This window comes from Symphodus melops, assembly GCF_947650265.1.
Source record: "Symphodus melops genome assembly, chromosome: 8".
Lineage (NCBI taxonomy): Eukaryota > Metazoa > Chordata > Actinopteri > Labriformes > Labridae > Symphodus > Symphodus melops.
The window spans coordinates 7,048,771-7,076,700 of NC_136698.1; the positions used below are offsets into that span (position 1 = coordinate 7,048,771).

Here is a 27,930-nt window from a genome sequence, read left to right on the forward strand (position 1 = left end):
CCACAAAATGAAATAGACCGCCAGCTATATATTCTTCAAATAACTGCCTCCTCAAAGCAATTTTTGTATTATTTGTGATTTTTTTTCTGTTAGCATATATGGCCTAAGGCCGTCCTCAGATTCATTATTCTCATTTCTCACCCGCCCCCTACCGTCTTCAAAACCCCTCCGCACTCCTGCCATTTAGACACCAAGGCAACAAAACAACAGGGAGGAAATGAAGAGATGAGCTGAGAAAACAACACCTGCTTCCCATCCGTTACAGAGGGGGAGGTATGGAGAGAGGGGGAGGAAGGAGAAAAGCTGGGACGGGGCAAGAGAGGGAGAGGAGGGTGAGTAGAGCAGGCATTAAAGTGAGTATGGGGGGAGCGGGAGAGAATGAAATGAAAGAGAGATGAGTATGAGCGGAAGAAACAGGAGGGAGGGTGAGCAACGGAAAGAGACTGATTAGAACTGTATGAAATAAGACATTCATCTGAACATATAGCTCCCAGCAGTTCTGTATACGATAAATGTATCTTTTCCACACACACACACACACACACACACACACACACTGTCTGAATAGAAACACCCACCTGAGGATGCAGTATCAGTGTGTTTATGCATTCTGATGTATTTTTAAAAAATATGATAAAGATTTAAAAGACCCCAATAATGCATGAAAGTCATGTTTGCTTTTAGCATTAGAATTCAGTTTTTTAAACGCTGACAGCCCCTCCTTCAAACATAGTTACAGTCAGAGCCTCAAATTAAATATTTAGTCCAGAAGAAATAAAGAAAATATGATAACATTTGTATTTGAGGAACTCTTTGTAAGTTTATCATGCAATAACAGAAACAATGATTGTTCAGGCTATTTCAGGACTGCATTACTTCAGGTGCATTTATAGGCTCCTTAAAGTGATGAAATATTCCCCCGGGGTTGACAGGAGAACAGGATATTAATAAAACTGTTTGTTGAATTATTGTCTCTCATTTCTTTCTTTTTCTCTTCATCTTTTCTTTATGGCTTTGAAAGCCGCCCATCCTAGACGTGAGGTCCAATAAATTGTCTATCTTACTGCCTCTAAAGCAGCATGTGAAGTGAAATACTTGGCATATTTGGCGGTTGCATTCAAAAAACATGCTCAGTGTAAATTGCTGAAGGCTGTTTTGAAGAGGTTTCAATGTTGTTTATTTCGTGCTCATGCAGACAGAGCTTATCAAAGAGACATGTGTGAGATGTGGCATGGGAAATAGATAAGACTGAATTCATGCTCTCTGTGTTTTTAAAAAGGAACTCCTTATGTCACTTTAAGGACCGATTCCCCTCTCTTTTTTATTTCATCAATATCTTCGAGAGGAGATTTTATTTTGTTTCATCTCAATATAAATATTTTACACATTGAACCGGATGTAACTCCGTCAGATGATCATGGGAATATTAATGAGAAAGTGTTTTAAATCTCCTAAAAGGAACTTAAAGTTTGAAATGATTTTGTCGCCTCGTCTTGACACCTATCCAGAGGTTTCAGATCAAAATGTAAGAACTGCTGTTCTGTGCAGTGCATCCTATGTTATCTGTTTAAATCTTTAAAACTGATGATTATAGAATATTATACATAAAAGATTATTGTAGATAAATATTTCTTCAACATTAACGTTTTTGCCATTTTGCTATAAGCTCAGATGTACAAACTGTATTTCAGTGCACGCTATATTACTTTACTTTTTATGAAGATTATAGATTATCAAGATGTTTAAGAGTGACGTGTTTCAAAACAGGATTTCAGTAGTTTTTAGGTTGCATAACTGCAATATACTGCATTCACTTTATCTTTGAGCATTGTGTGCGTATGCAAAATAAATGTGGTGAGCCTCCTTTAAGCCCCACAGTGACTGCACACAGGAGAACACTCAGAGAATGACAGAGTGCAAAACAAGACCAGGCAACAGACTGACAGACCAAGTGTTAGAGGTCACAGGTCACCTAATCCCAAGATGCCCAAGGACAGCAGTGTGATCGTTTCCGTGGTAACCAGCATCACTGGTCCTAACCCAAAAGAAAGAGAGAGCACAGAAAAATAGCAATGTTTGTTCTGGCTGATATAGAAACAAGAGGGGAGAAAGAATGAACTGTTGCTTTCACTGGAAAAAAAAAAAGAAGCTTCTAAGCTCTCTAATTGGAGAATGAACAGCTGTTCAGTTTGACCTGCGCTGCCTGTAAACACAAGCTGATCTGCCTGGTTGGGATAGTGAGTAAAAGGAGCTGTAGAATGACACAAACTGAGTGAGAGAGCACTGCAGTAAGAAAGATAAGTCAGAGACAACAAATATGGACGCAACAAAATAATCTTCAGCGAATTGTCCTAAATGATGCTTCAAAGTAAATGAAGGAATAAATATTAGTATAGATAGATAGATAGATAGATAGATAGATAGATAGATAGATAGATAGATAGATAGATAGATAGATAGATAGATAGATAGATAGATAGATAGATAGATAGATAGATACTTTATTGATCCCGAGGGAAATTCAAGTATTGCTCTTCCGAAAGAACTCAAGGAATAGTCACATTTTTAGAAAGGCTATACATTGCATGTTTTTACTATTTGGATTTTTTTTTTTTCCAGGGTGAAAAGATTGCAGTCACTGTTAGAAGGAAGCAGTCCTTTAAAATAGTGATGTTTTTTAATTTTCCAAATATACCATATATAAATCATCTGTTATCAATTCAAAGAAAGGTATTTTGTCCAAATGACTCCAAATAAGTATTCTATGCCAATTTAAACATTTTGATCTGGATGATATAGAACCTTAAATAATGTATCAAATCTTAACTGAGTTACCGATATGACTCAGTGGAGGGTAAAAGGTTGAATTAAAACCTCAGCCCAAATGGATACTTCACAGGATGTGGAAGGACTTAATTGGAGTGATCTGTGCACAGACACACTTCTCTGTTAACCCAAGGAAATAGATTTTAAGTGAATAAGTGAAAGGCTGGCTGCATGCCAGAAGCACTTGTAAATGTCGATACACCTGTGGAGATGAGTGTGAAAAACACAATTATATATACAGAGTCACATACAGTAAGTACAGTATGGTGACATGGCTACTACCACATACAAGCACACATACAGAGATGGAGAGTCAGAGCCGATCAGATCAGATGTTGTCAGCTGTGATCTGCATGGGAATGAGTTCATTAGGTCTATAGGTCAGCCAGATGCTATCTGATCTGATCAGCACACAGCAAGTCCAATACTGTCACACTCACGTCGAAGTATGTGAGAAGAATCCTATTCATGTGCACACACACCCTAAGAAAATAGGTCAACAACGCACTAATAATCCAATCCAAACATCAGCTTTGTGATTGTGAAATTATAAAAGAACACGTCCTGATGCTCTCACTTATACTATACAACTTAATCCCGCTAAAGCATCAGCAGTCAAACCTAATCCTTTCTGATAGAGCTGAAGGCCAATAACCATGTTACAAGCAAAGTTGATTAAGTAAACACTTATCACTTTACTCTAAAAAAAAAAAAATGACGACAATTTAATCAATGTTATATTTGGAATATTTTTAGTGCTTCTTTACTATAGTGACAGCAAGCCAATTCATTTACATGCTCATCCCATAGACTGTATAACAAAGACATATTATTAATGGGGTCCCCAACTGGTGAAAGTAAGAAATAGGCAAAGGGGGTGGAGCTGTGGCAGGCAGTAAGCATCCTGGTCAACAGCTACAACACGCCCAGTTGCATCAGTATCAGTCATGTCCCTAATTGTTATAAGTCTTATACTTCATGAAAGTCCTTTATTACTTTCAGTTATTGTTAACTTTCTCAAACCTGAAGCTAATCAGTGCACAGCAAGTGGAGGAACATGTAATGTGCCAAAGTTAAACACATTGGCTTGAAGATGGTAAAATATATATCTAGCACTAAAATATGTCCAAATGTAGCATAAGCTGCCATTCCTGTTTGGTCAGTCTTTCTTAGTATCAGCTATATAACTTTATACAATTGGGCCGGTCTGCACAGATGTACCTCAGCCTCCGTACAGGAACTCTGAACAGTTTCTCAAGAAAGGGGACGGGTTGACCGCCATCTCCTGTGGTTCATTTGCTCCCCATGGACAAGTATCTCATACAACCCCACTTCAAATGAAATCTTATTTTTAAAACTAAGTTAGCATACACATGGGTGATATTAATCTTCCTGAAAAGAAAAAAACATGCATCATTAATTTTGTATGAAACTAACTTTTCATTAAAAAAAACCTCCTGCTTGTATTTTTAACTGAATTTATTTTAAATGCATGGTTCAAAGGCCCCTGAGTGTCCAAAAATAGTATATCTCTTTTGAACACCCAATTGTTCCCAGAATGTGCCTCTTCCCACAAAAAGAAAAGGGAGAGCCTTAAATCCAGGGGCCTGGCGCCTAGAGCTGGTAATAAATGATTGTAAAGTACACAACAGCTTGCCAGCAGATTTCAGAGCCAATTCAAGTTGTGAGAAGTATCTTCAGAAATCTTATTTCATGTGTGATATCAAAAGTGGTCAAAATTAACCCTCAGAAAGCAACCGTTCACATATCCTTATCATTGTATTTCAGATATTGTCTTACCGTCGACAAGTATCAATGCTGTGTGTATATATATTCTCCACATTAAATAAAATAGATGCAGTCCCATACATTATAGTTTCTGTTGTATGTTACCTTTGTTGAGTTTGTTTTAAGAATGCCATCAATGAATGTAGAGTAATGACGATGTGAAAACCACAGTCAATCCTTCAGCATCAACATATTTGGCCCCTCAAGCTCCTGATTCTATTTCATGATTACTCACACGATTCACACCTATTTTAAAACAATCTCTTTCCACCAACATTGGTAGGGTCAAAAAATACACAAACTCAGTGCCGTACAGTTTATTTCGCACCTATCCTTAAAAAGAATGATTCCAGAAACTGCCTGTTCTCAGTATTTGGTTTTAGATCCTGTTGTTGCAAATCACACACATGAGTCACTACAATAGGTTTTCTTTCTCCAAATTCCACGAACTTAACAACAGCAACTCATTACTAAAAATCAACACTAGAGGGTAAATAGAAAAAGAAGAAAGCACAAGAGACCCTGAGTGGGAACAAGGGTACAGTTATTGAATGAAGTCAAAGAACTAAGAAAAAAAGTACACCATGTTCAGAGTGACATGGAGAGAGAATAATAGATACAGAGAGGGACTGATTAATATACACACCCACACCTTCAGCATTAGACCATCGGAGCGATAGTACAAAACACCCACAGCTAGTGTTAAGAGCACCTGCATGTTCCTGTCCTCACTGTATAAATGTGGAAAAAAAGTGCCCTTCATACAAGAAGTCCTTACCAAGTTTTTTTTCATAACAAACTGATTTGTAAAAGCATTTGGCATTCAAGATCTGATGCAGGACTGTAATGTTCTGGACTCACAGGAGGTATATGTCCTTAAAAACACTTATCTTTCACACAAACACTTGGCATCTTTGAAGAAACTTAAACATCAAATTGAAAAATATGTTTTCTATACTTGACCATGAACACAGCCTCTTCTTTATTTCACCAGGATGTTTTTTAAAAACACAAGTGTACCTTTTCTGTAGTAACAGTACACTGCATTTTTACCTAAACTTCATCAAGTTCTGTCTGCTGTACTAAGTCAACCATATAAACCAAAATATAGATCTTCACAGACAAATTACTATATTTCTATGGTTCCATTTTGAAAAGTTTCTCAGTGTTTCTCGAAAATAACAACAATATAGATAAACTCACCAGATGGCATCGAGTCATATAAAATCACTTGACGGAAAAGAAGAACATATTATAGATGTCAAGCATTTTTACAATGTCTCTCTTCATATAGTTCTGGGAAACAATTAAGCTTTGATTAACGATGGCCTTCTTAACTTAAAGAGTATTTTAAATGACATAAGTTTGCCACACTAAAAGGCGAAGTGGTACTGTTGATACAAACTGAGATATATACAGTATGGGGAGGTCCAAAAAGGCTATTTGCAAACACAAACAACTGCTTAGAGACCAAAACAATGGAAACATGGGAACAAGATGAGAGCTACAAAGCCAGCAAAAAGTAAACGTTGTGCCAATGAGACATAATTGAGATGTAAGAGAGCCAGGTGCAGCAGAGAAAGACAACACAGGGAGAAGGAGAGGTTCAACTTCAAGCCATGACCATTTTTTGCAAGTCTATCCCCAACGTCTTCTCCCCTAATTTCCTGTCTCCTTATCTGTCCTATCCCATAAAGGCAAAATGCCAACAAAATTATATTCAACATAAACAAAGCAGAGTAGTATAAAATGGTGGGGGTGAGGGTATCAGGAAAAGGACATGTATTTACAGCTGCAGATCAGCCATTAACTTATTCTTATTTTGAGTTAGCTGCTAACTAAAGTGTTGTTCATATGACAGATGCTTAAAAAAAAAAAAAAAATGCTCCTCCATTTTATAAAGATATTTACTTAGTATTTATGCTTCTAGTCCTTGTTAGCACCTTTTACAGGATGCTGGAAAGATAAAAGACAACATTACTTCCTTGGCTGTGTAAAACAGGCTCCTGTCAAAGTGTCACAATGTGTTCTGCTTTTTGTCTGTTAAAAACTTTTGTATTCCTTCGAAGTCTCATCATCAGGGCTACTCTCAGGTCTGTTTCTGTCAATATCATTCAGGGATTTTCATAGGCGGCTTGTCTGAGTCAATGTCCCTTTTTTGTCTTTATTACTGAACTGTAGCGTTTTATAGTGTTTTTCTCTTACTCTTTATAGGTAGCTCTTAACTGTCAGGGCCTCTCTTATTAATTCAAACATGGTACAATCACACTTATTTTCAGGGTTGACATGTGGCAACAAAATGTTTAAGAGTGAGCGCTTATTTGTAAGACCATTAGTATCAGGGGTTATAGCCAGGGTACGTAGGGGATGAGATTACTTACATTGTTTGGAGACACAGTGAGAACACTTCTGCTCTTCCTCATCTTTCCGCAGGTAGCCCCTCGCTATCAAACCAAGGCAGCTTCACATGCAAACCTGGAAAACACAAAATGCATAAAAAATGATATGGTTCATTTTTAGTTTATTGCAAAAATGAGTCACAATGATACAATAATGTGGGAACATGAAGCTTGTCATCCCACTTCTCTTCTTTTGTGCCTGATACTTTACCTTTTTGTAAATACGAAGTAACACTACCCAAATGCAATGTATGAGCATCAATAATGATTTTTTTAAAAAGGCCCCTCTTTTCAGTCAATTTTGTTTCCCTCAAAAGGAAAAGCACAGAAAAGCAGTCAAAACAAAAACTGCCTTGCCTTTATTATGGCTCCATAGAGAGGCATTCAGTAAGTGCTATACCAGCAAGACAACTCCACTGCATGGGACACTAAAATCTACCAAGATAATGTGCAAAATATTCTCAAAGGTCTCATATGAAAACAGACTGATGAAGAGGCCAGGTAGATTTCTGGGCAACATACAATACAATAACATACAATCACTCATTTTTTCTTTCTTTGACTCCCACAAATCAGCAAAAGATGGTTTATGTGGGAAAATACTAAAGTATGAAGTTATCAACACAGGATTGAAGCATCGACATTAGAATATTATGAATAATAAAGAAGTAAAGATCTAAAATGCAAGATCATTGACAGCAATTAGGATGTCAACTAAAGATGGGATTAACTCTTTGATTAATCTTTCAATTTTTTTCTGGACTTATTGATGCAATTTGTGGTTTTAAACATTAGACAATAACAATTAACTAAAAATATTAACAAGTAATTAAAGACTAATATGTACAAGACTAAATAAGTGCAGTGGTAAATGGTACAAAAACTAAATCTGAAATGGGGAGGAAGGAAACCAGAAAATGAGTCATGTAAGAAGCTGGAAAAGAGCTAACGATTGGGTACAAAGAATATAAATGACACCTTCATATACTCTACATGAGCACACAAGCTCACTAACTCACTGATTACCACTGTCACGTTTCCCTTTAGCGTTTCATCAGCGGCTTTTCAAACTTGTTATCTTCATGAGATCACTCTCCTGCCTCTGCAAAATTAGTATTTTTCTGTTTGTCATTTTTCATCTCATAAAAAAAAGATGTCTAATGGGACCCAAAGTGGCCTTAATGGTTCAGCACAGTGTACACTCCTTCATGCTAATCATTCAAAAGCAGCAGACAAGATTGACTCTGCAGCCATTGAGCTGCTCTCTAATGAGCTTACTCTGGCAGTCATTTAAAGACCCTCATGTGTTCCTCCTGTGAGATAAGACGGAGAATGAGGATGGTTAAGCGAGCAACAAGCTAACACGTCAAAGAGAGTGTAATAACATGAAAAGAAAGAAGCACTGGAGGTTACCAAAAAAATGGTGAAGACTAAAATTAGGAGGCAGAGAGAATTGACTAGAAAGACTAGATTAGGTTGTTGTGTAGAATTGATACTGTAAGCCTTACTCACTTTCTTAAAGACCAGTTATCGTTTCTATACAGTAAATGTGTAGCTTCAACTAGCTGTCAGTTAACTTAACTAAACCCAGAGTGTAGACAGGCTATCTGTGGCAGCTTCCCCTGGCACATTTAGACAGATAACAAAATGTGCCACCACCTGTTCAAAAAGTTCAACTTTGAAAGAAAATTATTGATTGGCTATTCATTAAGTTCAATCAACATCTTTTGACCGAGTAAACCATCATAAGCTGTTCTTTAAATTGAGACAACGGGCTGTGCCCAGCATAATTATGATCCTGACTTGTTGGTATGCCAACCAAAACATGCAGATCAAATTGGAGAATCCTGTTTCTTCGCCATTTGGTGTTGGTCATGGAGTTCGTCATGCCTTTTTAATGTCTACATGAATAACTTATCAGACCAGTTGAGAAGATGTAAAATGTGTAATTGGCAACATGTTTGTTAACATTTTTTATGTATGCAGACAATTTGGTTGTTCTTTCTCCTAGTTATGCTGGAGTCCAACGGTTGCTGAACATGTGTTCAGATTCTGATGTTAAATTTGATGTGAAATACAATGCTAAGAAGAGTACTGTGTTAATTTGTGGACTAAAGGGGGATAAGGACCTTATTTTCCCATCTTTCTCTCTGTCATGGCAAGTTATGTCTGTTCGTTGTAAAACTCAGCATTTGGGACTGTCATGGGTGCGACAAAAAAACAGGGAAGAGGACCCAAGTTCAGGAACACAAAAATATTTAATAAGCAAAAGGGAAAAACTAAAACTTAATCCAACAGAAGAGAAAATGGGAAGCCACCAGGAATCACAAAGAACATGACATCAGACTGGTACAAAAAACACACAATGAACTGACACAGAGGGAAGAAACACGAAGGCTAAATAGACAAGGGTAATAAAACACAGGTGAGACTGGTTACACAGGTGAGGATAATCAGGGCAATCAGACAGGAGGGAAACACACAGAGGAGCAACAACACAAGAAGACCAGAAACACTGAGGACAACTACAAAAGTAAAGCCTGAACACTGAAAACACAACCAAAACAAGATATTACAAAATAAAACAAGAAACACGTAAGACCAAACTAAGAAACGCTAAACACCAAACTAGGAAACCTTAACACACACGTAAAAACAGGAAATAATATTACAGACAACACAGAAGGAAACAAAGTAACAGAGGAAACACAGAACTATAATGTAAAGCAAACACTCACACACAGGGAAACACACAATGAGAAATGAGAACTTGAACAAGACATGAAATCAAAACTCTGAAATTGAAAACTAAACCATGACAGATTTAATTCAATTCAATTCGTGTAATGACTATGACATGTATTTAAAGCGTATGTTATATGCACAAGTTAACATGCTGGCCAGGAAGGTCTCTCTGTGTTCAGATACAGTTATGGTGAACCTCTTTAGAGCTTACTGTACCCCTCTTTATACTGCCCCTTTGTGGGTCCAGAAGCGGTTGCCGTATGCGAGTAATGCTATGAGTCATGAGATATGTTATGGTTATGTAATGTAGGAGTCAGCACGCTCCAAGCTCTGTTGAGAAATATGAAGTACAAATTTATCTGCCGCCTAAATAATTCTCAAAATCATATCATTATTCTCCTGTCAAAACCTCGTCCAAGTACTGGACAATTCCAGTTACCTATGCGGAAATATTGAAATAATTATCTTCTACCATTTTTTTTACTTGTATGTTGCTGTATGTCTTTTAAATGGACCTTAAGTCTTCTCAGTAAAGCAATAATAATAATAATATTTGGGCCTCTATGGCAAACATAGCAAGTGCTATCAGTCCATTAGGTAGACTTTTAAATGCATGATATTAAAATGGTTACTTCTAAGCCTTAGAACCCCTTAGACTTTCAGGGTATGAACCTGGTGGAAGCAATCCCTTCTCTTAGCTATTCACCATTTTTTAGGTCCAATTAAAACTCCTCGATAAATCCGTTTCTGCTATCCCGGCTCTCCCCAAAAATAAAGAATTATGCAAACGACCAGCATCTCTTTTACTACGGTTTTATCATCATACGATTATATCTGATTTGACAACAATACAATATTTGCCTATATCACAAAGTTTTCCGCAATAAGAGCTTGATTTTATTAAATTCAGGAACTTCAGACAGGATGATGTACCCATTGAATACATCAGAAAATACAGCATAATAGTTTGGGGGTTTTTATAAGCGGTAGAAAGATGCAAAACATGAATTTTTCTGGACCTAAGATTTGAATGGACAAATGTGGAATTCATTAAGTTAAGCGACATAAATTGGGAATTTCAGAAAATAAAAGAGCAGTGATGAGGCTTCCCTTGAGGGATGAAGATCAGTTATCAACATTAGAAGGTAATTACTTGGTACAGATAGAATCTGTTTCAGAGCAGATCTGATCGCTGTGCTCGACAGCACAGATGTAGAAAGCAGTTTATGAACACTGATTAGCGCTGTAACCTCAGGGGGAGAAGAACAATGGTACTCATAACGAGGAATGGTGTGTGTGTGTGTCCGTGTGTGTGTGAACCCTAATTAGCATTACTTCTGCCTAATTACCAACATTGTGACTCACAGGTATAGAGGCAGAAGACATTCACGCTCACTAACAACAAAAATTCTGATCTTTCTCGTAAACCACACAACATCTGTCTAGAAAGCATGCGTTCAGCATGTCTTATTAATTGTGTACATTTATTGTCTTGGCAACTTGATAACAGTTGTCAGAATGAACTTTCTTAGCTGCATTCATACAGTTGTTAATCAATTCACACACTTTAAATAATTGTTTTTCATAATTATAAAGAGCCACATTTCACACCAGAACTCAATCTTCTAAATTTTTCCTTGGGTTAGCTGCACGTCTAAATGGCAATTTTTGTCACCAGTAATATAAAAAGTCTTTTTTCTGCACAAGCCCCCAGGTAAAACTTTCACGTGAAGTCGGGTTGAGGCTGATCTGAAGTGTGAACACAGCAGGCAATATTCAGGAAAAACTTGCCATTACGTTCTTTGCCACTTATTAGTTGATACGGTGAATACATCTAATTGCACGTAGCATTGATTTTGCAGGCAAAAGCTGTCAATACAAGTGTCTGACTCTGTTGCATCGTACACCATCTTAAATTTTCACAATGTCTTTTTCACAACAGGGAAAACATCCTTCCTCTTTCAGGTTTCCCTGGAATACAGTCAACCAAATAAAAAAATGTTGTTACTTTAAATACAATTCAAGATAGCACTGGTTTTGAACATTTTTGGAAACAACGAGGAAAAATGTTACATATTGTCCCTTAAAATGGAGTTTAATCTCAAAGCTATAGTCTTTAGATACACATTGCAATGCATATGAAGGTATTATAGGACTGCTTTATCCGTTACGTGAGGTGATAGAAAGGATAATTAATATGATTTATAGAATTTTCTTGAGAAAGTTTAACTGTAATTCTGAGAACAGACTTTGCATGTCAGAGTGGTCCCTTTGCTCATAATTTTTCACAATTTGGAGGAGCAGACTATTTACTGGCTGGTGTAGCTAATGTGGTGTGGACTGAAATACCAACTACTGATCATCTTTTATCATTAATTTCAATGAATATGCAGCAAACATTTTCTCTTCCAATCATCAGTCAACACCTTCTGTGATTGTATACCTGAAAACACACCAAATTCCCCTGCCTGCTGTTCACAGGTTTTTAAATTCAAATGTCACACAGAGAGACAATTCCAGGTGGACGTCATGGCAAAATGTGACAAGATGTCCTGTCACATCTCATCTTGTAAGTCTCACACACAGTGAGAGCGACATGTAACAATGTCATTAAAGGCGGTTTCAACAGAGCATGTTTTGTATCGGCCTAATAGAGCAGAGATAACAAGCACTCTGCCTGTCTGTCCTGATGACTGACTACCGCAGTGGGTCGTCTGACAGAGGATGGGAGGCACGTTCTGTTCAGCCAGGCTGTCCAGCATGTTCTTACACATCCTTCAACCGAGCGGCTATGTCGGTAGCATCAGCCTTCAATATGGTACTGCATGTACAGTCAGTTCTGAATGCTTTCCACCTTATTGTTCTCAAGTAGCACTGCAGTCAGGTGACAGACATTCAGAAGAAATGAACGGTCCAAAAAATCCTAGATTTTTCAGCCAAAACATGCTGTTGTCTGCTGTTAGAGTTAGTTGGTAAGTAAAAGACATATAACATAAATAAAATGTTCTGTAGTGACAAAGCTTACAGTCATAGAAAAACTAAAACATATCAACTTCTTTTCATTTTTTCTTGCCACTTCTAAATCTGAGCATTAAAGATCTTGGATTTGCCATTAACAAGTTAAATGTGTGTTCTTGTTTTTTTGATCACATGATTGGTGCCAAGATTTTTTTTTACAACCTTTCATTTCTATATCTTGACATTTTCACCTCATCATGTTTTTAGCTCAACTTGCAGTAGTTTTTTTTTATGTATGTTGGTGTACCTCTGTGTTTGTGCATGAGTCAACAGGAGACAGCAACAAAGAGTACACAAACCAGTAACATTATACCAGTGCAGCTTAACAAAATCACGTAGATAGTAATAAGAGCCCATAACATCTTTAATACACACTGCATCCTCTACAGATCATGAATCCTTTTGAGTACTGAATAAATACAAAGCAGTCCAAACGTTGCCCAAAATACACAAAATACCAGCTGCCGATTATTTTAAATGTTTTTTAACTCAAGAAATTCTATAAATCATAAATTCTGATACCTTGCCCGTAGTCAGTACATAAAGATCTGCCTCTTCTTTTGTTAATAAAAATACTTGTAGAGTGTTATATTTATTGTAGGAATAAGCATTTATTTCGAGCACAGTTATTATAAAAACGCTCAGTCTTACTTAACCTACTGACTGTACTCTGGCAGCAGCCTCCTGCTGGAAATTGGAGCAGAATATGAAGCGGACACAGAGCAGCCTGGCAGGATTTCATCAGCTCTTTAAAAGGACGTCATCAAACCCCGCAGCTTGGTCAGTCCCAGCCTTTAGCCTATAAAACTGCATGTACCCCTTTAAAATCCTTTCTGAATGCTGCTGCTGCCGAAAGGAAATTATTCCACATAGATTTAAGCTCGGGTTTATCTCTCATACAACACTGTTGAACCACAGTTTTACTCTGTATTAACCTACTTCACTTGTTAAAGCCAAGATGATTCATTGCAACCTTCGTCAAGGCATGATAACATCCTATCCCCTAAATTGGTGGGGTCTCTTTTGGCCCTTAAGAAAACATTTTAATAAAGTAACCGTAGCAGCATTTTTAGATGTAGAAAGGGGAAGAGTTTACTGTGATTGTTAACCCTTGGTTAAATGTTTTAGTCTCTTTGCATTTCAATTAAAACCAAGCTTCACACCAAGCAGGAACTGCTCCAAAAGTCGAACCCCATTTGTGAGTAACCAGTTCTCTATGTTCAACAAGCCTTTTTTTGTCAAATAAAACATCAACTTCCATCTGCGACCACTTAAATGGAATCGCATTATGTGGGAAACACTGGGTTAATGAGCTAATTAGCCAGCTAAAGATTTTATCTTAAGGAATAGCTTTGAGAGATTTGCCAGTGCCTCACTTTTCGCCGGCTTTATCTTCTTATTTGAATATACTTAAATCTGACTTTGAGATTCCAAGATAAGGACAGCAAGATTGCACAACTCTGCTGTGCTTTTGTGTGTCAGTTAATAAACCAAAGGGTAACATCCCGATGGCTATGTTTAAGTTGTACGCAGTCAACGCTTCATTAGTTTACTGCGGTTGTTTTGCCATGGTCCTTAGTCCAATCATATTTTGCCTGAACCCTGTAAAACCAAATCATCTCAGTGCTGTCAAAGTGTGAAACTGTCCTCTCTCTCGGCTGCCGCCGGTTGTCATTCTAATCAAATCAAAGCAATCTTCCTTGGTCCCATTTATCTCTAGTCTACATCTTTTTTTTGCTCCAAGGGGTCCTACCCCCATCAGATGTTCTGCTCCACATCACAACCCTCCAGACTCCCAGCATTTCTTCTCACCCATCAACACACAACTATTAGTCAAGACTCCAGCAGGGGGGCTTTTCTTTTCATCTCATGCATCTCCATCACCCTTAAAAATAACGACATCTCAATGGCTTATGCCATCGACACATTTCTTTGATGCCTCCCAAAGCCTCTGTTGGCTCAAGTCTATTCTAATTAAAACCTCTTCATCCACAGAATCTGTGATATAACCATGTGTCATATCAAGATAAAAAAAAGTCATCATTTAAAGCTTCATGGAATTTGATGTCAACACATATCATTACGGTTCTTCTTAGATGTTTTAAGTTGCTGCCAGCGTCAAACAATTCTTTGTTAAAGAAATGAGCAGGACTTAGTGTTTATTTACTTAAACTAGGACGCATCTGTATTCCACCCTAGATAAAGCAAAAACAGTGCATTAAGTTTAAATCCATTCTGTATGTAAGCATACTGATATGTAGACAAAGTGGCTTCTCTATGTCTTGTTACATAAACATATTGTTGGCAGTGTGTTTGTCTCATCTGTGGGGAAAAGACAAATCTGGAAAAAAAAAATTGTTGATTTCTTTTTGAACAGGGAATAGAGGCAAATAGTCCTCTTTTTAACATTGCAAACTGTTATGGAGCCAATTCGGTTTGACAGGGTGAAGGGGCAGCAACGCCTGCAGGGAGCCCTGAGGGTCTTTTTACAAAAAGACTAATGATAGCCTGCCTTACTTTGATGCAAACAGATGGAAAGATGAAGTGTGGTGTGTAAGCACATTTGCAAGTTAAATATGCTTCAACTTGAGATGAAAAAATGTTAAACTTTGTTTTATTAATGTAGATATAATTTTGTAGTCTGTGTTTGGCATATGGAGTTTTCTATGTTAGTCTACAGCTTCAAGAAATGATTGTACACCTACATATAGAGCCTCACACATTCTGCAATACTTGGAAGAACCTAACAGAATATTTTGGTTAGCACCTAAGTGGAAGTCTAGAAATTAAATTACAGGCCTGCTGTGTTAACATACCGCCCTCAGACTCAAGGCTTTTGACTTGTTTTCCTCACCACAGAAAAACAAACATTGAATTGGCTGCAGTCATTGCCATTTAATTTGTATCCATTCCAAGAACAAACCACAAAATTAGCCACATACAGTTGCAATAATTCCTTTCAGAAAAGTGTCTCGCTGAGTCTATCTTAATGTGTTTGTGTTTTAAGAGCACATACATGTATACATTTTGTTGATGAGAGAGTGCCTCCAAGATCTGATCTGTCGAAGAGCCATCCTGATCCTGAGATCTTAGCTGACGTGACAGAGGGACATTGCTAGCTCATTGACACCAGATGTTTACTCAACATCTATTCACAAAGGAGAAAACATCCTAACACCAAAGCTCAATACAAAATCAATTTTATCTGTCCTGTAAAGGCGGTTCACCTGAGGATAACAACAAGGTTATCATGACAGTAGCAAGGGTGAAAGTAACCTTTACTGTAGAGGGAAAGAGCTTGAAGAGGAAATATAGGTCAACAAAACACCAGGCATAAAAGACATTTTGCCGGAAAAATCTACTTCAAAGCTTTTGTGGGATGTCAGAATCCAATGTTTATCTCTTTGACCTCAACTTTGGTGACATTATTGGTCCAAGCCAATTGCCCTTTGGTAGACTGTGCTCTCTCTGTACAATGTAAATATTAAATATTAACAATCAACTAAAAATATAAACAAGTAATTAAAGACTGATATGTACAAGACTAAGTCATCAGTGCCATATGTGATTTTGGGCTGTATACATTAAAAAAATGGACTTGCCATTTTGTGTGTTTTAGGCACCATGTCAATTGTGATACTCAGTTATCTACCAAGAATGCAAACATCTTAATTTCAATTAAAAATTAGACATTGTTTTACTTAAACATTTATTCTTTAAATAACAAACTTCCAACTAAATAACCCAACAACCTGTTATAGGAAAATGAATTAAACAGATCCTTACATCTTTTACCCACATAAAAAGGCACATTGTTTTGTTTTTTTTCTTTAGAATTCCTCATATATGAAGATGCTTCATGGTGGAGCACGTTGCTGTATATGAAACTGTGTTTTCACATAACTCTGCAGCCTACAGGCTCTGAACGCCTCCCACATGAGAAAAGTGTAGAGCAGAACAATGACAGAGTGAGAGGTCACAGCAGTGGAAATAGATTCATTGCTCCCACGTTTTCTACCGCTGTTTTTTTTTTCTCAGCACACTTTATTTTCCCTGAAGAGTGGACTAACTGAAAAATAGACTTCTGAGATTTAACTGCTAACAATGCTTAAGGCTTCAGAAAAATGACCATGTCTATAATTAATATGTTTCCTTTTAAGGCCCAATTTAAAGAGCACATTTTGATCTTTACTCAGCTGTTATTTTGTGTTTGTGTACAGGTGCATTTCTCCTTTAGTCGCTCTCTTCTCCATTTTCACACCCTGTCATTTCATATCAACACACAGCAGCCATGTTTTCCCCATCTGCCAAGCAACGCCTCCTTCACAGTGTCTTTGGGAAATCAGCTTATGAAGAAGTAAATTCTTTCTCATAAGTTCTTGAAGAGACAATTAAAAAAATGTGATTAGCATCCCTGTTTTGTTCACTCCCTCTGGTAGTGTCATTGTGATGAAGTGGGAGCAATCAGAGTGAGGCTTGCACTCCTGTTGAGCATGCACTGGAGAGCATAAACACCCTGAGTGGGGACTTCACATCAACAGCCATCATCAAAGTGATAATAAAGCAAGAGAAACAGAGATGAAGGAGAGACAAAGAAAAGAAAAAATGCAAAAAAAAAAAAGAAAAATGTGTATTTAAGACACTGTACTTTGATGTTACAAAATTCACCATTTATGCGTTTTTCAGTGTTTGTACTTGACCCACTTCTCTCTCCATACACATTCACTCAGCTGCAGTACTGTAGACCTTTTCTCACACAATCCCCGGGGATGTGGGATTACGTATACAGGATCAAACCGTGTTTGACCCAATCATAACCAGACTGCCAACATGCTTTAATCCCCACATTTTCACCATTCACGAAAAAGCCAAATGTGTTAATCCACACACATCATTGCTTTTCACACAGAACTACAATAAAGCAAATATAGACAGGAGCCATGATGAAAACAGACAGTGACTTTTAGTGTTAAAATAGCTGCTGTGTGTACACTGGATAAAACACGGTGCACAGAAACTTTATTCCACAACTTTCCAACAACCATGCAAAAAAACCTTGAAGAAGCATCATACGGAAATGTGGCTATGATTTAGCAAGGAGTCATTCATTCTGAGTATTTATTCCAGAGAGTTCATCTCTATGAAGATTAACTGTGGCCTTCTAGATTTGTGTCTCCTTCAAGCGAAAAGATCAGTTGCCTGATGCTGAAAAATGCCAACAAACATGAATCAATATAAGGGCCGGCTTATATATCAACAAAATGAGTTACTGTGGAAAAACATACAGGGGGGGGGGGGGGCAATCAAAATAAAGGATGGCTTTCAGGACAGGGTAAATGGGATATAATCAAATAAAGAGTTGCTGTTGAAATGATTTAGGAAATGTCTGTGTGTTATCTAAAATATATCTTTGTTTTAACCTCTGTTTTAAGGAATATTTTTACACACACTGGTACATTAACCTTCAATGTTTTTTATAACTGGAAAAAATGAGACTAGACATATACAGTTTATATCTGCAGGTATCTTCACACGACAGCGGGTCAAATAAAAATAATAGGCAGAAAGGCTAAAGCTAAATAATTTACACACAACAGCCGATTAATACTGAGGTTACATTTCAGCCAGGGCTTTTCCACTTTTTCTTTTCACCAAATGGACTGTTTTCTGCACCAAAGCAATGCCAGACCAAACTGGAGTTGCTCAACGCTACATAAACTACAACTGACACCAAAATGGAACAAAGGACATCCAGTGCCATAATCCTTGACTTCAGATTCAGCATTTATAAAGATATGTACAGTATATAGGCATTTAGATCAGTGACCATAGATTAATCCTATAAACCGTGCATGTCCTCTTACGCCAGATGGAGTTATGTCAGTCAGGCCATCAACACGTTTACCGATTCAAATGAATGTCAAACAGGACTTTTCCACATTGCAGTGTGAATCTTGAAGGGTATAGACTTTAAGACTGTTGCAATTCAGCAGAGTATTGATTACCAAGGTATTACATCAAGCAAGAAGAGAGTATGGATTTGCTGCCAGGTCAATTAGAGTCTTCCTGTATAGATGCACGGAGAACCTTCTTGACTAAAATGTAATTGACTATTTGGCTTTTTATTGCACGGAAACAGCATGTATAATTTATTCTTATTGATGATGGCTGTGTTCATTTTTTAGGGGATAGTGGAGAGTGAAAACACAAACACTTGCAATTTTTGTAGCATTACAACTTATAGATAGCAGCCATTTCTGTTGTCTATCCGCAAAGTGTGGGACTATATGGAAAACTAACTCTTGTGTCAAAGGACAGAAGTATTGTCATGAATTACTAAATAGAATTAAGCTGACTTGGATGACAGCAGGATTGTTTCCTCCAAAGCAAAATTGAGAAAAAAAAATTGCAATAAGCAAAAATCAGAGTATAACTAATTTATTGTTCAACATTTATGCCACAATTAAAAATAAGTCCAACTAACAATTTACTTTCCTTTCAGAATAAACATTGAGGGTTGTTGGTAGCTTAGTGGTTAGTGCGTGTCAGCTGGGAACATCCCTAATAACTGGAGTACCTTAAAAACCAAATCCAATCCTGTCCCTCAATCTCTTCATCAGTCTCCCTCTCCGCTTGAACATGAGCTGGAGAGTAATTAACATGCAAAGCAGTCAGATCACGTCTTCATCTCGTCTTGCTATTCATCCCTGTCAGCCCAAGCTTTGTGAGGGTAACACTCCTTCAGAGTCACTGAGACAGACCGGGAGAGGGCATCCCATTGTTTATTCACTGATTAAATTAATAACCAACACATCATTGCTATTAGTCAATGATAAAAAGAAGACTGTCAGGAGTCAAGATGAGGGACGTAAGCAGAGAGAGAGAGAGAGAGAGAGAGAGAGAGAGAGAGAGAGAGAGAGAGATGGAAAATGTGAGACTAAAAGAGAACAAATTTAATTGAGTCCAGTTAACATCTTTAGTGGATGCTGAAATAATTTACATTATATAGTTATGTACTGTAAGCAGCATTCTGATAGCACAATTAAGTATCAAAAAGCTGCAGTGTTTCATACTTTATGGCACAGTATGTCATATTCTTCATATATAGCCCTTTACTTTTGGTCATTTTTAATAATGTGGTCTCAAGCGCCTTTCCCAAATTAACTTCAGACAATCCTCAGACCAATCCCAGAACCCATCAGCTATGATTACACAACAATATGAATACAGCTGGTGAACAACATGATTTATAGACAAAACATTATTAAATGATCTAAGATGACTTTTGGATTGCATTTTGAGGGAGTTCTCCATTGTGACTTTTTTAGTGCTTACAGCCAAAGTCTGCTGAAAGGCTAGAAGTTGCCACTGCTTAGACTGCAAACAAAATCCAGACACACCAAAATCCTGTCCCCCACCTCTCGGTTTTGTATAAAGAGATTAGGTCCTGACATTTTCTGACCTTTAAACAATTGTTCCACATAGCTGAGATCATCTGTAGCAGAATTTTGTGTTTTGTGTCTGGATAGTGGAAGACTCTTCTGTACTGGTGACTGTTTCAGAGTTACTACAGCATTTATACACATTACTCTGGCTCGTACTGCTGCTGGGAAATGCTCATTTTGGCTGCAGCATTCACTCCACAGTAACAGGAGTTAGTTGGGCTTGATGTGCCGAGATAGCTTGTACACGACCCAAAATCCGTCCTCAAGCAATATAAGACTATAAACTGTTACCTGGATGACAATAGGTTAGAGGACTAAAAACTAACACCAAAACACACTACTGTAGGAGCTGTGAATACTACAGAAAGAGAGAGTCAGAGTCAGAGAGTCCTGGCAGAAGAGGGTTCCTCACCAAGGAGAATGCTCAGGACAGAAAACTCTGGTGTAACGTGGCATAAATCCCAAAAAGCAGCAACAGGCCCAGTCGACAGATCGATCCAAACTAATCAATTTATGCACATTCCAGCAACATGAACACACGAGTTGAAGTTGTACTCTGGCCACTGCAAATAGTATACAATAGATAAACTCCACTTAAGATCAACATTATAATAGTCCAGGTCAACAGGTTCAAACATTTATATTCTTACATGTACCTTATCTCGGTAACGTCCAGACATTTTACCGAGGGCTGTCGATATGTTGTGGAAACAACATATCGACAGAGTTGACATTAAGAAAAAATTGTTTCCTTAATGATAATTGTATGTCATGATACCCATTGAATTTATATATATATATATATATATATATATATATATATATATATACACATACATACATATGTATATAACATTTTATTTATTTATTTATTTAAAACTCTGCCTCAAAGGAATAAGTAATAACAAATAATCTAGTCTTGATTAAAAAAAAACACTATTTTTGGAAAGCAGCTTACTGACTGACACATTACACCTGACACATGACTTGTTGTAAATCGTTGCTTCTATGACCATGGCTGCTCTTAAGAACATCTGAAAACGCTTACATTCTGTAATCATACACTGATTCTTCCTATTCAAGCCAAGGGCACCTTTTGACAGTTTATGAGTATTTTTTTTTAAAAGGAGAACCTTGAGCAGAAAAAAAACTCCATGTGTTTTGATGGAACTCGGGTACTGAGTGTCCTCTCAGCTGGACGTCAGAGAATAAAAGTGCAGATTGTATGGCACTGACAAGTTAATGATAAATGGGAATACTTCTGTCCTCTCTGGACTCAACAACAACAAAAAAAAACCAATTATAATAAACTGTGCTCTCTCTGTCATTTTTGTCATTTTGCGTGCCTCACAGCCGGCCATTTGTCTCTCGAATTTTGTTTCAAACTAACTAATGCATGTGCACACACGGCTGTATTGGCTTCCCCGCTATTATATATATATATATATATATATATATATATATATATCAATTCCATTTGGCCTTTAGAGCTATGGGCATTATCCTGCCATGTGTTTATCGACCAAACAAGAGAAAGCCCTCTTACAGTGATCACTGTAGATGATACAATTAGGGCTAAAAGTATCTGGAGAAATATAAAATGATGCTAAAAGACAAGAATGGAAATATCTTTAGTTCAACTGAACTATGATCACCATCTGGAATTACAGGAAGCACAGAGAATTTCATCTTCTGAGGTCGAAGTGGGAAAGTACTTTACATCATGCTTCACCCTTTCTGAACAAAATAAAAAATTTGAAAAAATAAATCATAAAGCCGTGTTTCCTGAGGTTTATCTGTGGGGGGGGGGGGGGGGGGGGTCTGCATGTACATGACTTGTTGCATGGCAGCAACTACTGCTTAAAGGTACACTAAGTATTCTTGTTGCATGGCAGTAACTGCTTGTTAAACGTGATTACTGAGTGAAGGACATGGATTTAGCATTCACACAGGTAACAGTCAGACAACCTCTCAAGGAAGAATGACCATCTTCCCTTTACTAATCTCATCCACAGTGACTGACACTACTTCTTCTCAGGGATTCACATAGAGAGTCATAATGTATAAAACGAGCATCATGCAGTATGTAAGAAGACTTGAAAATAGCAATTGAGTCTATAATCTCATTAAGAAATATTATTTGACGTAATAAAGTGAAAAGTAGGCTCATTCATTTATTCATGTTTGCTTATAAACTTCTATCAAAAACTAATGTCCCCCGGCTGGTCATTAGAAAGAATGTGGTTGTTCAATGCTCCCCATTGGGTTCACCCTTGCAACGTGAGATAATGTCTATTTCCTTTATGGTTAAAACCTATAATGTCTACTGACAAACAAATGGCCACCAACAAGCCAAATCACTGGCTCAAAATGTACTCTATTTAAATATATGGCTGATTACCATGACCCTATAGGCTACACTATAACACTATGACATGGCCCAGCTGTGACAACCTGTAAGGGTAATTCCATGACCTGCTTATGAGGAATAACACTAACTAAGGGCTTTTCGGCTTAAACATCGTCATTATGAATCAACAGCTCACACATTAGATACACTGTGTGCAGAGGATAGAAACATTTTGCAGAACAGCCTCTCTCTGGGCTTCACCGTAATAGTTTGCATAGCTTGGATACATAATAACACAGGGAGTAATATGGAAATGAAACACCTGTATGCAGATTTATGGAAATGTAAATCTTGTAAGATCATTTGTTGTTGCTATGTCCTTCATTTGCCTGATTTTTGTTGTTCATTTTTCAACTGGCTCTTACAGCAAGGAATCTCAAGCAGATGCATTTTTTTCTGGGGAATCTGCCAAGAGTATTTAACTGACTTCCAAAAAAGAGCCAGGACAAATATAGTAGCGGTGTCACTCAAGGAGAAAAACTGGCACAAATGGGTTTAAAAAAAAGACGCAAATTGGCATTAATTTTTCCATATTTACTGTAAAACACATATGTAGTTTCATTAGTACACGTCTTCATCAGCAGCTTATGAAACTGACCTGACCTTTAATTATACAGCAGATACTGGAGCAGAATTGAGTGCTGCCATTGAGTTGCATGTTGAAGAAATCCATATTGCAATTAAAATGGCAAGATTTGCTGAGTGACAGGTAGGGAACGGGGGCGGGGGCTATAAAGAAAAAGATCTTGTGTTGTGGGACATGGTGTTTAATGATACGGACGTACATAAAAGCAGTATGAAAGTCTGTGCAAACTGAGAGAAAAATGTGTTTCCCCAGCCCCACTCCAAAAATAAGCAATGAGGTACAGTAATTACTTCTGCAGACTGGAGCTTCTCTATGGCCAACAGCATAAATAAACACCTAAGAGGTGTGAAAATATGCAGCTGTGAAGCAGAATTATGTTGATAAAGACCAGATGGAGTCAGCAAATCTACCACTGCGCAGCTCCCAGGTGTGACAATGTACACTGAAAGTGTGTTAAGCAAGATGTTTCCAAAAAACACAAAGTATACCTACTGTAATACCACTTTTCTGTAGAAAAAAAACATAGAAAATTTATAAATATTGTTTTAAGTGGGAAAAAACAAAAATTTAAATCACCATTATCTACCCTTTCTAAACATACAGGAAAGGATTAACTAACCCACCACTGTCACCTGTGGGTTCCTTCAAACTTTAAAATAAAATCAGACATCTGAAAGCCTGGTTTTTCACCACTTTAGAACCAAGGCTATCGTCCTCCAAGCAAAACAGTCTGGGTTCAAATCAAGTCTACATTTTCTTTCCTGCCTGTTTGACATTCTCCACTCTCTTCTCCTGTGTCTGACTGTCAATAAAGGCATAAAAGTCATAACAAAAAAGAAAGGTTTCTAAAACATAACAATTGGGTCTATTTATATGCCATGTAGGACACCTGCTGGTTTAAAGGTTGAGGCCTTGTCCATGAACCTGCAGATTTCTGCCAGCTGGGGACACATCTTGTGTCATTCCACATTTCAGTCTCCACTAACTTTCTGTCATCTCTCTTCTATCAACTTTCTAATAATATCTTAACATGCTCTAAGGATTGGCCCATGCAGTCACCTAAGCAACACCTACAGCTGTTGAAAAGTTCAGATGGTTTAGGGGTTATAAGGTTTTTAGATCTTATGCACCACATAAGCACTCTTACTTTGACAGAGATCAGTCATACCAAAACCCATTTGAGAGGATGTTTTCTTCAGCCTCAAATCTCACAAGAAAAAGGTTTAGTCTGACTGTGTGAGTCCCGACAAAGAGCAAAGGTCATGTAATTCAAGGACGATTGAGATTGTAGAGTCAGGACCTAACCCAACTGTTATGTTTGGAGCTAATGTGTGTGTGCACATTATCTGGGTGTAGTTATCTGGGTTCAATCCTGCTGGGGCTTTTTCTCTTGTTCCAGTCAACGCTACCTCTAGCCCATCTAAACAATGAAAACAGGCAAAAGGTAATCAATAACTGAATAAAACATCTCAGAATCACAGCAGGAATGAATGACCCCACATGGATTATATTTGTGTCTGAAAGGCTGATTGTGTTTTTCATTTTCTTTTTTAGATATGAGATTTCACCAGAATAGCAACTACGTGTTGTGATGATCATTCAATGTAAATGTGAAGCATGTGATTCACAGCAGGCTGATTTTGTTTGCATACACAACCAAGTGTTAAATTACTGAATGTACGATTACTGTAATGAATATCTAAAAGGTTTTAATGTTCATGAGTAGCCCACTGTGAAACCAACATCAACATCACACACACTGTTTAATGCAATCACAGAGCCCACATTATAGAGTGTTTAATTACAACCGCAAAATGGGTCAATGTGGGCAATTTTAGCTCTGTAATGGTTCCGATTATATATTTGTAAATAGCCAGAGTCAATCTTTTCTGTCAGTATTTTTTGTAATCCTTTACGAGCTGCAGGACTGAATGTACCAGTGCCTTCCCAGTGAGCTCTGCTTAAGGATGAACAACATGCCGTGCTCAAGTCCAGTACGGCATAGGGACAAATAAAAATGCAAAGACTAAAGATGTGAAATAGAAAACGACAACGTTTATGATTAAGCTGCAGAGAAGACACAGCCAAATAAAATGTTTCATGTCTTCACACTCCCAAATGAGGAATTTGTGTTGATTTTTTTCACCTTCTGTAGACAAAGCAGTACATCTAATCTCTATGCTAATTTTGTTCTGTATGAAAAAATTATCCTTCTTTCATATACAGTAACAGTCAAATGCATAACTCACCGAGGCTGCAACTTTATTTACACTTTCTGAAGAAAAGATTAATTGTGAGTGCAGGTGACTGTTTAAAGAATGCAAGACAGATCAGCAAAGAGATGAGAGGTGCCCTTTATCCCACAAATGTGACAAAGACAGAAACTCCAAAAAGCTTAAAATTGGTTTTGTACTGAAATAAATCCTGCAAATTTCATTGATGAATCGTTTAGCGGAGTTATTTCCTCCATGTGTGTGCCTAAAAAGCAACACCTGTTCTTGGTGTATCAAATCAATTCTTAAATAAATCAGTTCAAGTGTCAGTAATGCATGTGAGAAAAGCAACAAGGAAGTATGTTTGCCAGCTTGGCCATCAGTAGACTGATTAGTGTGTTTGTTCACAGTTTTCCTCACAAAGCTGGACGCCCTGCTCGGTTTGGAGCTGTCACTCCATGGGACTCTCCACCCTGCCTATCTGACCTGCAAGGAATTCCCATCATAGCACATTTTCATTTCAGCTCGTGATCTGAATAAATTAAAAACCCACAAGGCTCTTATTTTCAAGCTGTTAAAGCAAAACTAATGATGTGACAATGTTAAACAGCATCAGGATAGACAGGAAAGAACAGTCTGCAACATCAGAAACATCATTGCAGCTGAAGTCGCTATTAGCTTCGGGTCTGTTCAACACTGGAAATCAATTTGCCATAATCAGTGACAGGCAGACAATTTGACGGCTCATTATTTTGGGGGGAAAGGAACTTAACCCTTCTTTAGAAAACAGGCAAATCAGTTCAATCATTACAGAGTAAAAACTAAAAACAGTACACCTCTGATAAAGCACTTTAAAAATGCAGGTCAAGTCAATGAGGCAGCATCCAGTGGACACTGTCTCTAACTGGGACTAATGAGTACTTTCTGTGTAGTATGGAGTTAGTTGTAAAAAAAAAAAATGCTCAAACGTCCAATGTTAATTTTCAATGCATGGTGGAAGATAAACCTTTGACATGATATGGTCACATTTACAATTAGAATACTTCCATATTTAAATATATTTTTTCTAAACAACATTATTTGTGCCTGTATGACTAACTGATTTAAGGATGCAGCCGGGAGGGGTGAAGGGCTGAACTTGTAGTTGTACAAACGATGCCAACCAAAATCTCCAAAACCTGTATTCAACCCTTTTCTTCACTGAGGCGTTAAGGATCAAAATGCACGCTCATCTGACAAATTCCATTCAACAGTGAAGAAAACGCTTCTCAGTTACCTTGCGTCTTCGCCACAGCTCATCCACACGTGGGGACAAAGGGAATCCCGACGCCTGCTGCGCGTTGTTTCTGCACGACAGAGTAGTTGTCAACACATCCGAAATCTGTCTTTTATTCCGCCTCAGCGCGTATTATCTCCATCCTCTGCTGAGATACTCTTACTCCACAACTGTCCCCATTGAACGAACCGGGCAATCCATGCAGACTCCTCAGCTTTTTTTCTTTTTACATAATCAAGGGTTTGTTGTTGGAGCTACACTTTTTTTTCCGAGATTGAAGCAGGATTGAAACCAAACTGGCGCGTTTAATATGTTGTCTCTGGTTTGTCATTCATTCCGGGTGACCATTTCCAAGCTTGATCCAGGACCGAGGTTCCTGTGTTTGGGAGAGGGGGGAGTTCAAGGCTTTCGCCAAATGCATCTGAAACTCGGTGTTTCCCTCCGACCGTCCCTCCTCCTCCTTCTCCAGCCTCTCAGTAGACTGGGAGTGTGGACCAATTGAGAGGCAGAAAAAGAGAGAAAGAGAGAGAGAGAGAGAGAGAGAGAGAGAGATAGAGAGAGAGAGAGAGAGAGAGAGCTGCGTCCCGAGTGGGACCATAGTCCTGTCGTTACAAGCAGTGTAATGTATGATCTACAAACGGTCAAAATAGAGCTGGGTAAAAATCGAACTAAAAAATATCTACATTTACGGATGTGATTGGCAAAGAACATAAATGCGAAAAAAATAGCTCTTTTTCTCATTTGTCTGGTATGTTATCACAGTGACTACTATCTTGGTCCTTGGTTTTTAGGATTGTTACAAACACTTTCACTTTTCTCTTTATTTCTTTTTTGTCCCTGTTTAACTGATGGAAATGTTGGCTCATCCAATTATTGATATGTTCTTAATAGTTACTTAATGAATGTAAAGGGGTGCAGTTATTTGATACAAGTATCACATACACTGGCAGGCCAAAATAAAGTCACACACTAATATTCTGTCCGACCGCCTTTAGCTTTGATTACAGGACACAATCGCTGTGGCGTCAATTGAACAAGCTTCTGCAGTTTCGTAACATGTATTTCCGTTCAGTGTTTTTTCAGCAAGATCTTGTATTGATGAAGGGAGATTCAAACCACTGAGCCAAGTCTTCTCCGGCACTGCACATCTTAAAGATTCTCAATGGAGTCAAGCTCTGGACTGTGGTTTTCAATCCATGTGTAAAAATGATGATGAAACTTAAT

At 37.8% G+C, this 27,930-nt stretch overlaps 1 protein-coding gene across 1 annotated transcript in view; it reads right to left on the reverse strand.

Annotated features, from left to right (window-relative positions):
- pde4ba (phosphodiesterase 4B, cAMP-specific a) overlaps positions 1–27,165 on the reverse strand; it is a 151,900-nt gene extending 124,735 nt beyond the window's left edge. Inside the window, exons 1-2 of the mRNA XM_079351282.1 lie at positions 26,707–27,165; positions 6,996–7,089 (exon numbers count right to left, since the gene is read on the reverse strand). Coding sequence (XP_079207408.1) covers positions 6,996–7,037 — 42 coding nt within the window. The 5' untranslated portion in view covers positions 7,038–7,089; positions 26,707–27,165. The remainder of the gene's footprint in view (positions 1–6,995; positions 7,090–26,706) is intronic.
- Positions 27,166–27,930: the final 765 nt, after the last annotated feature.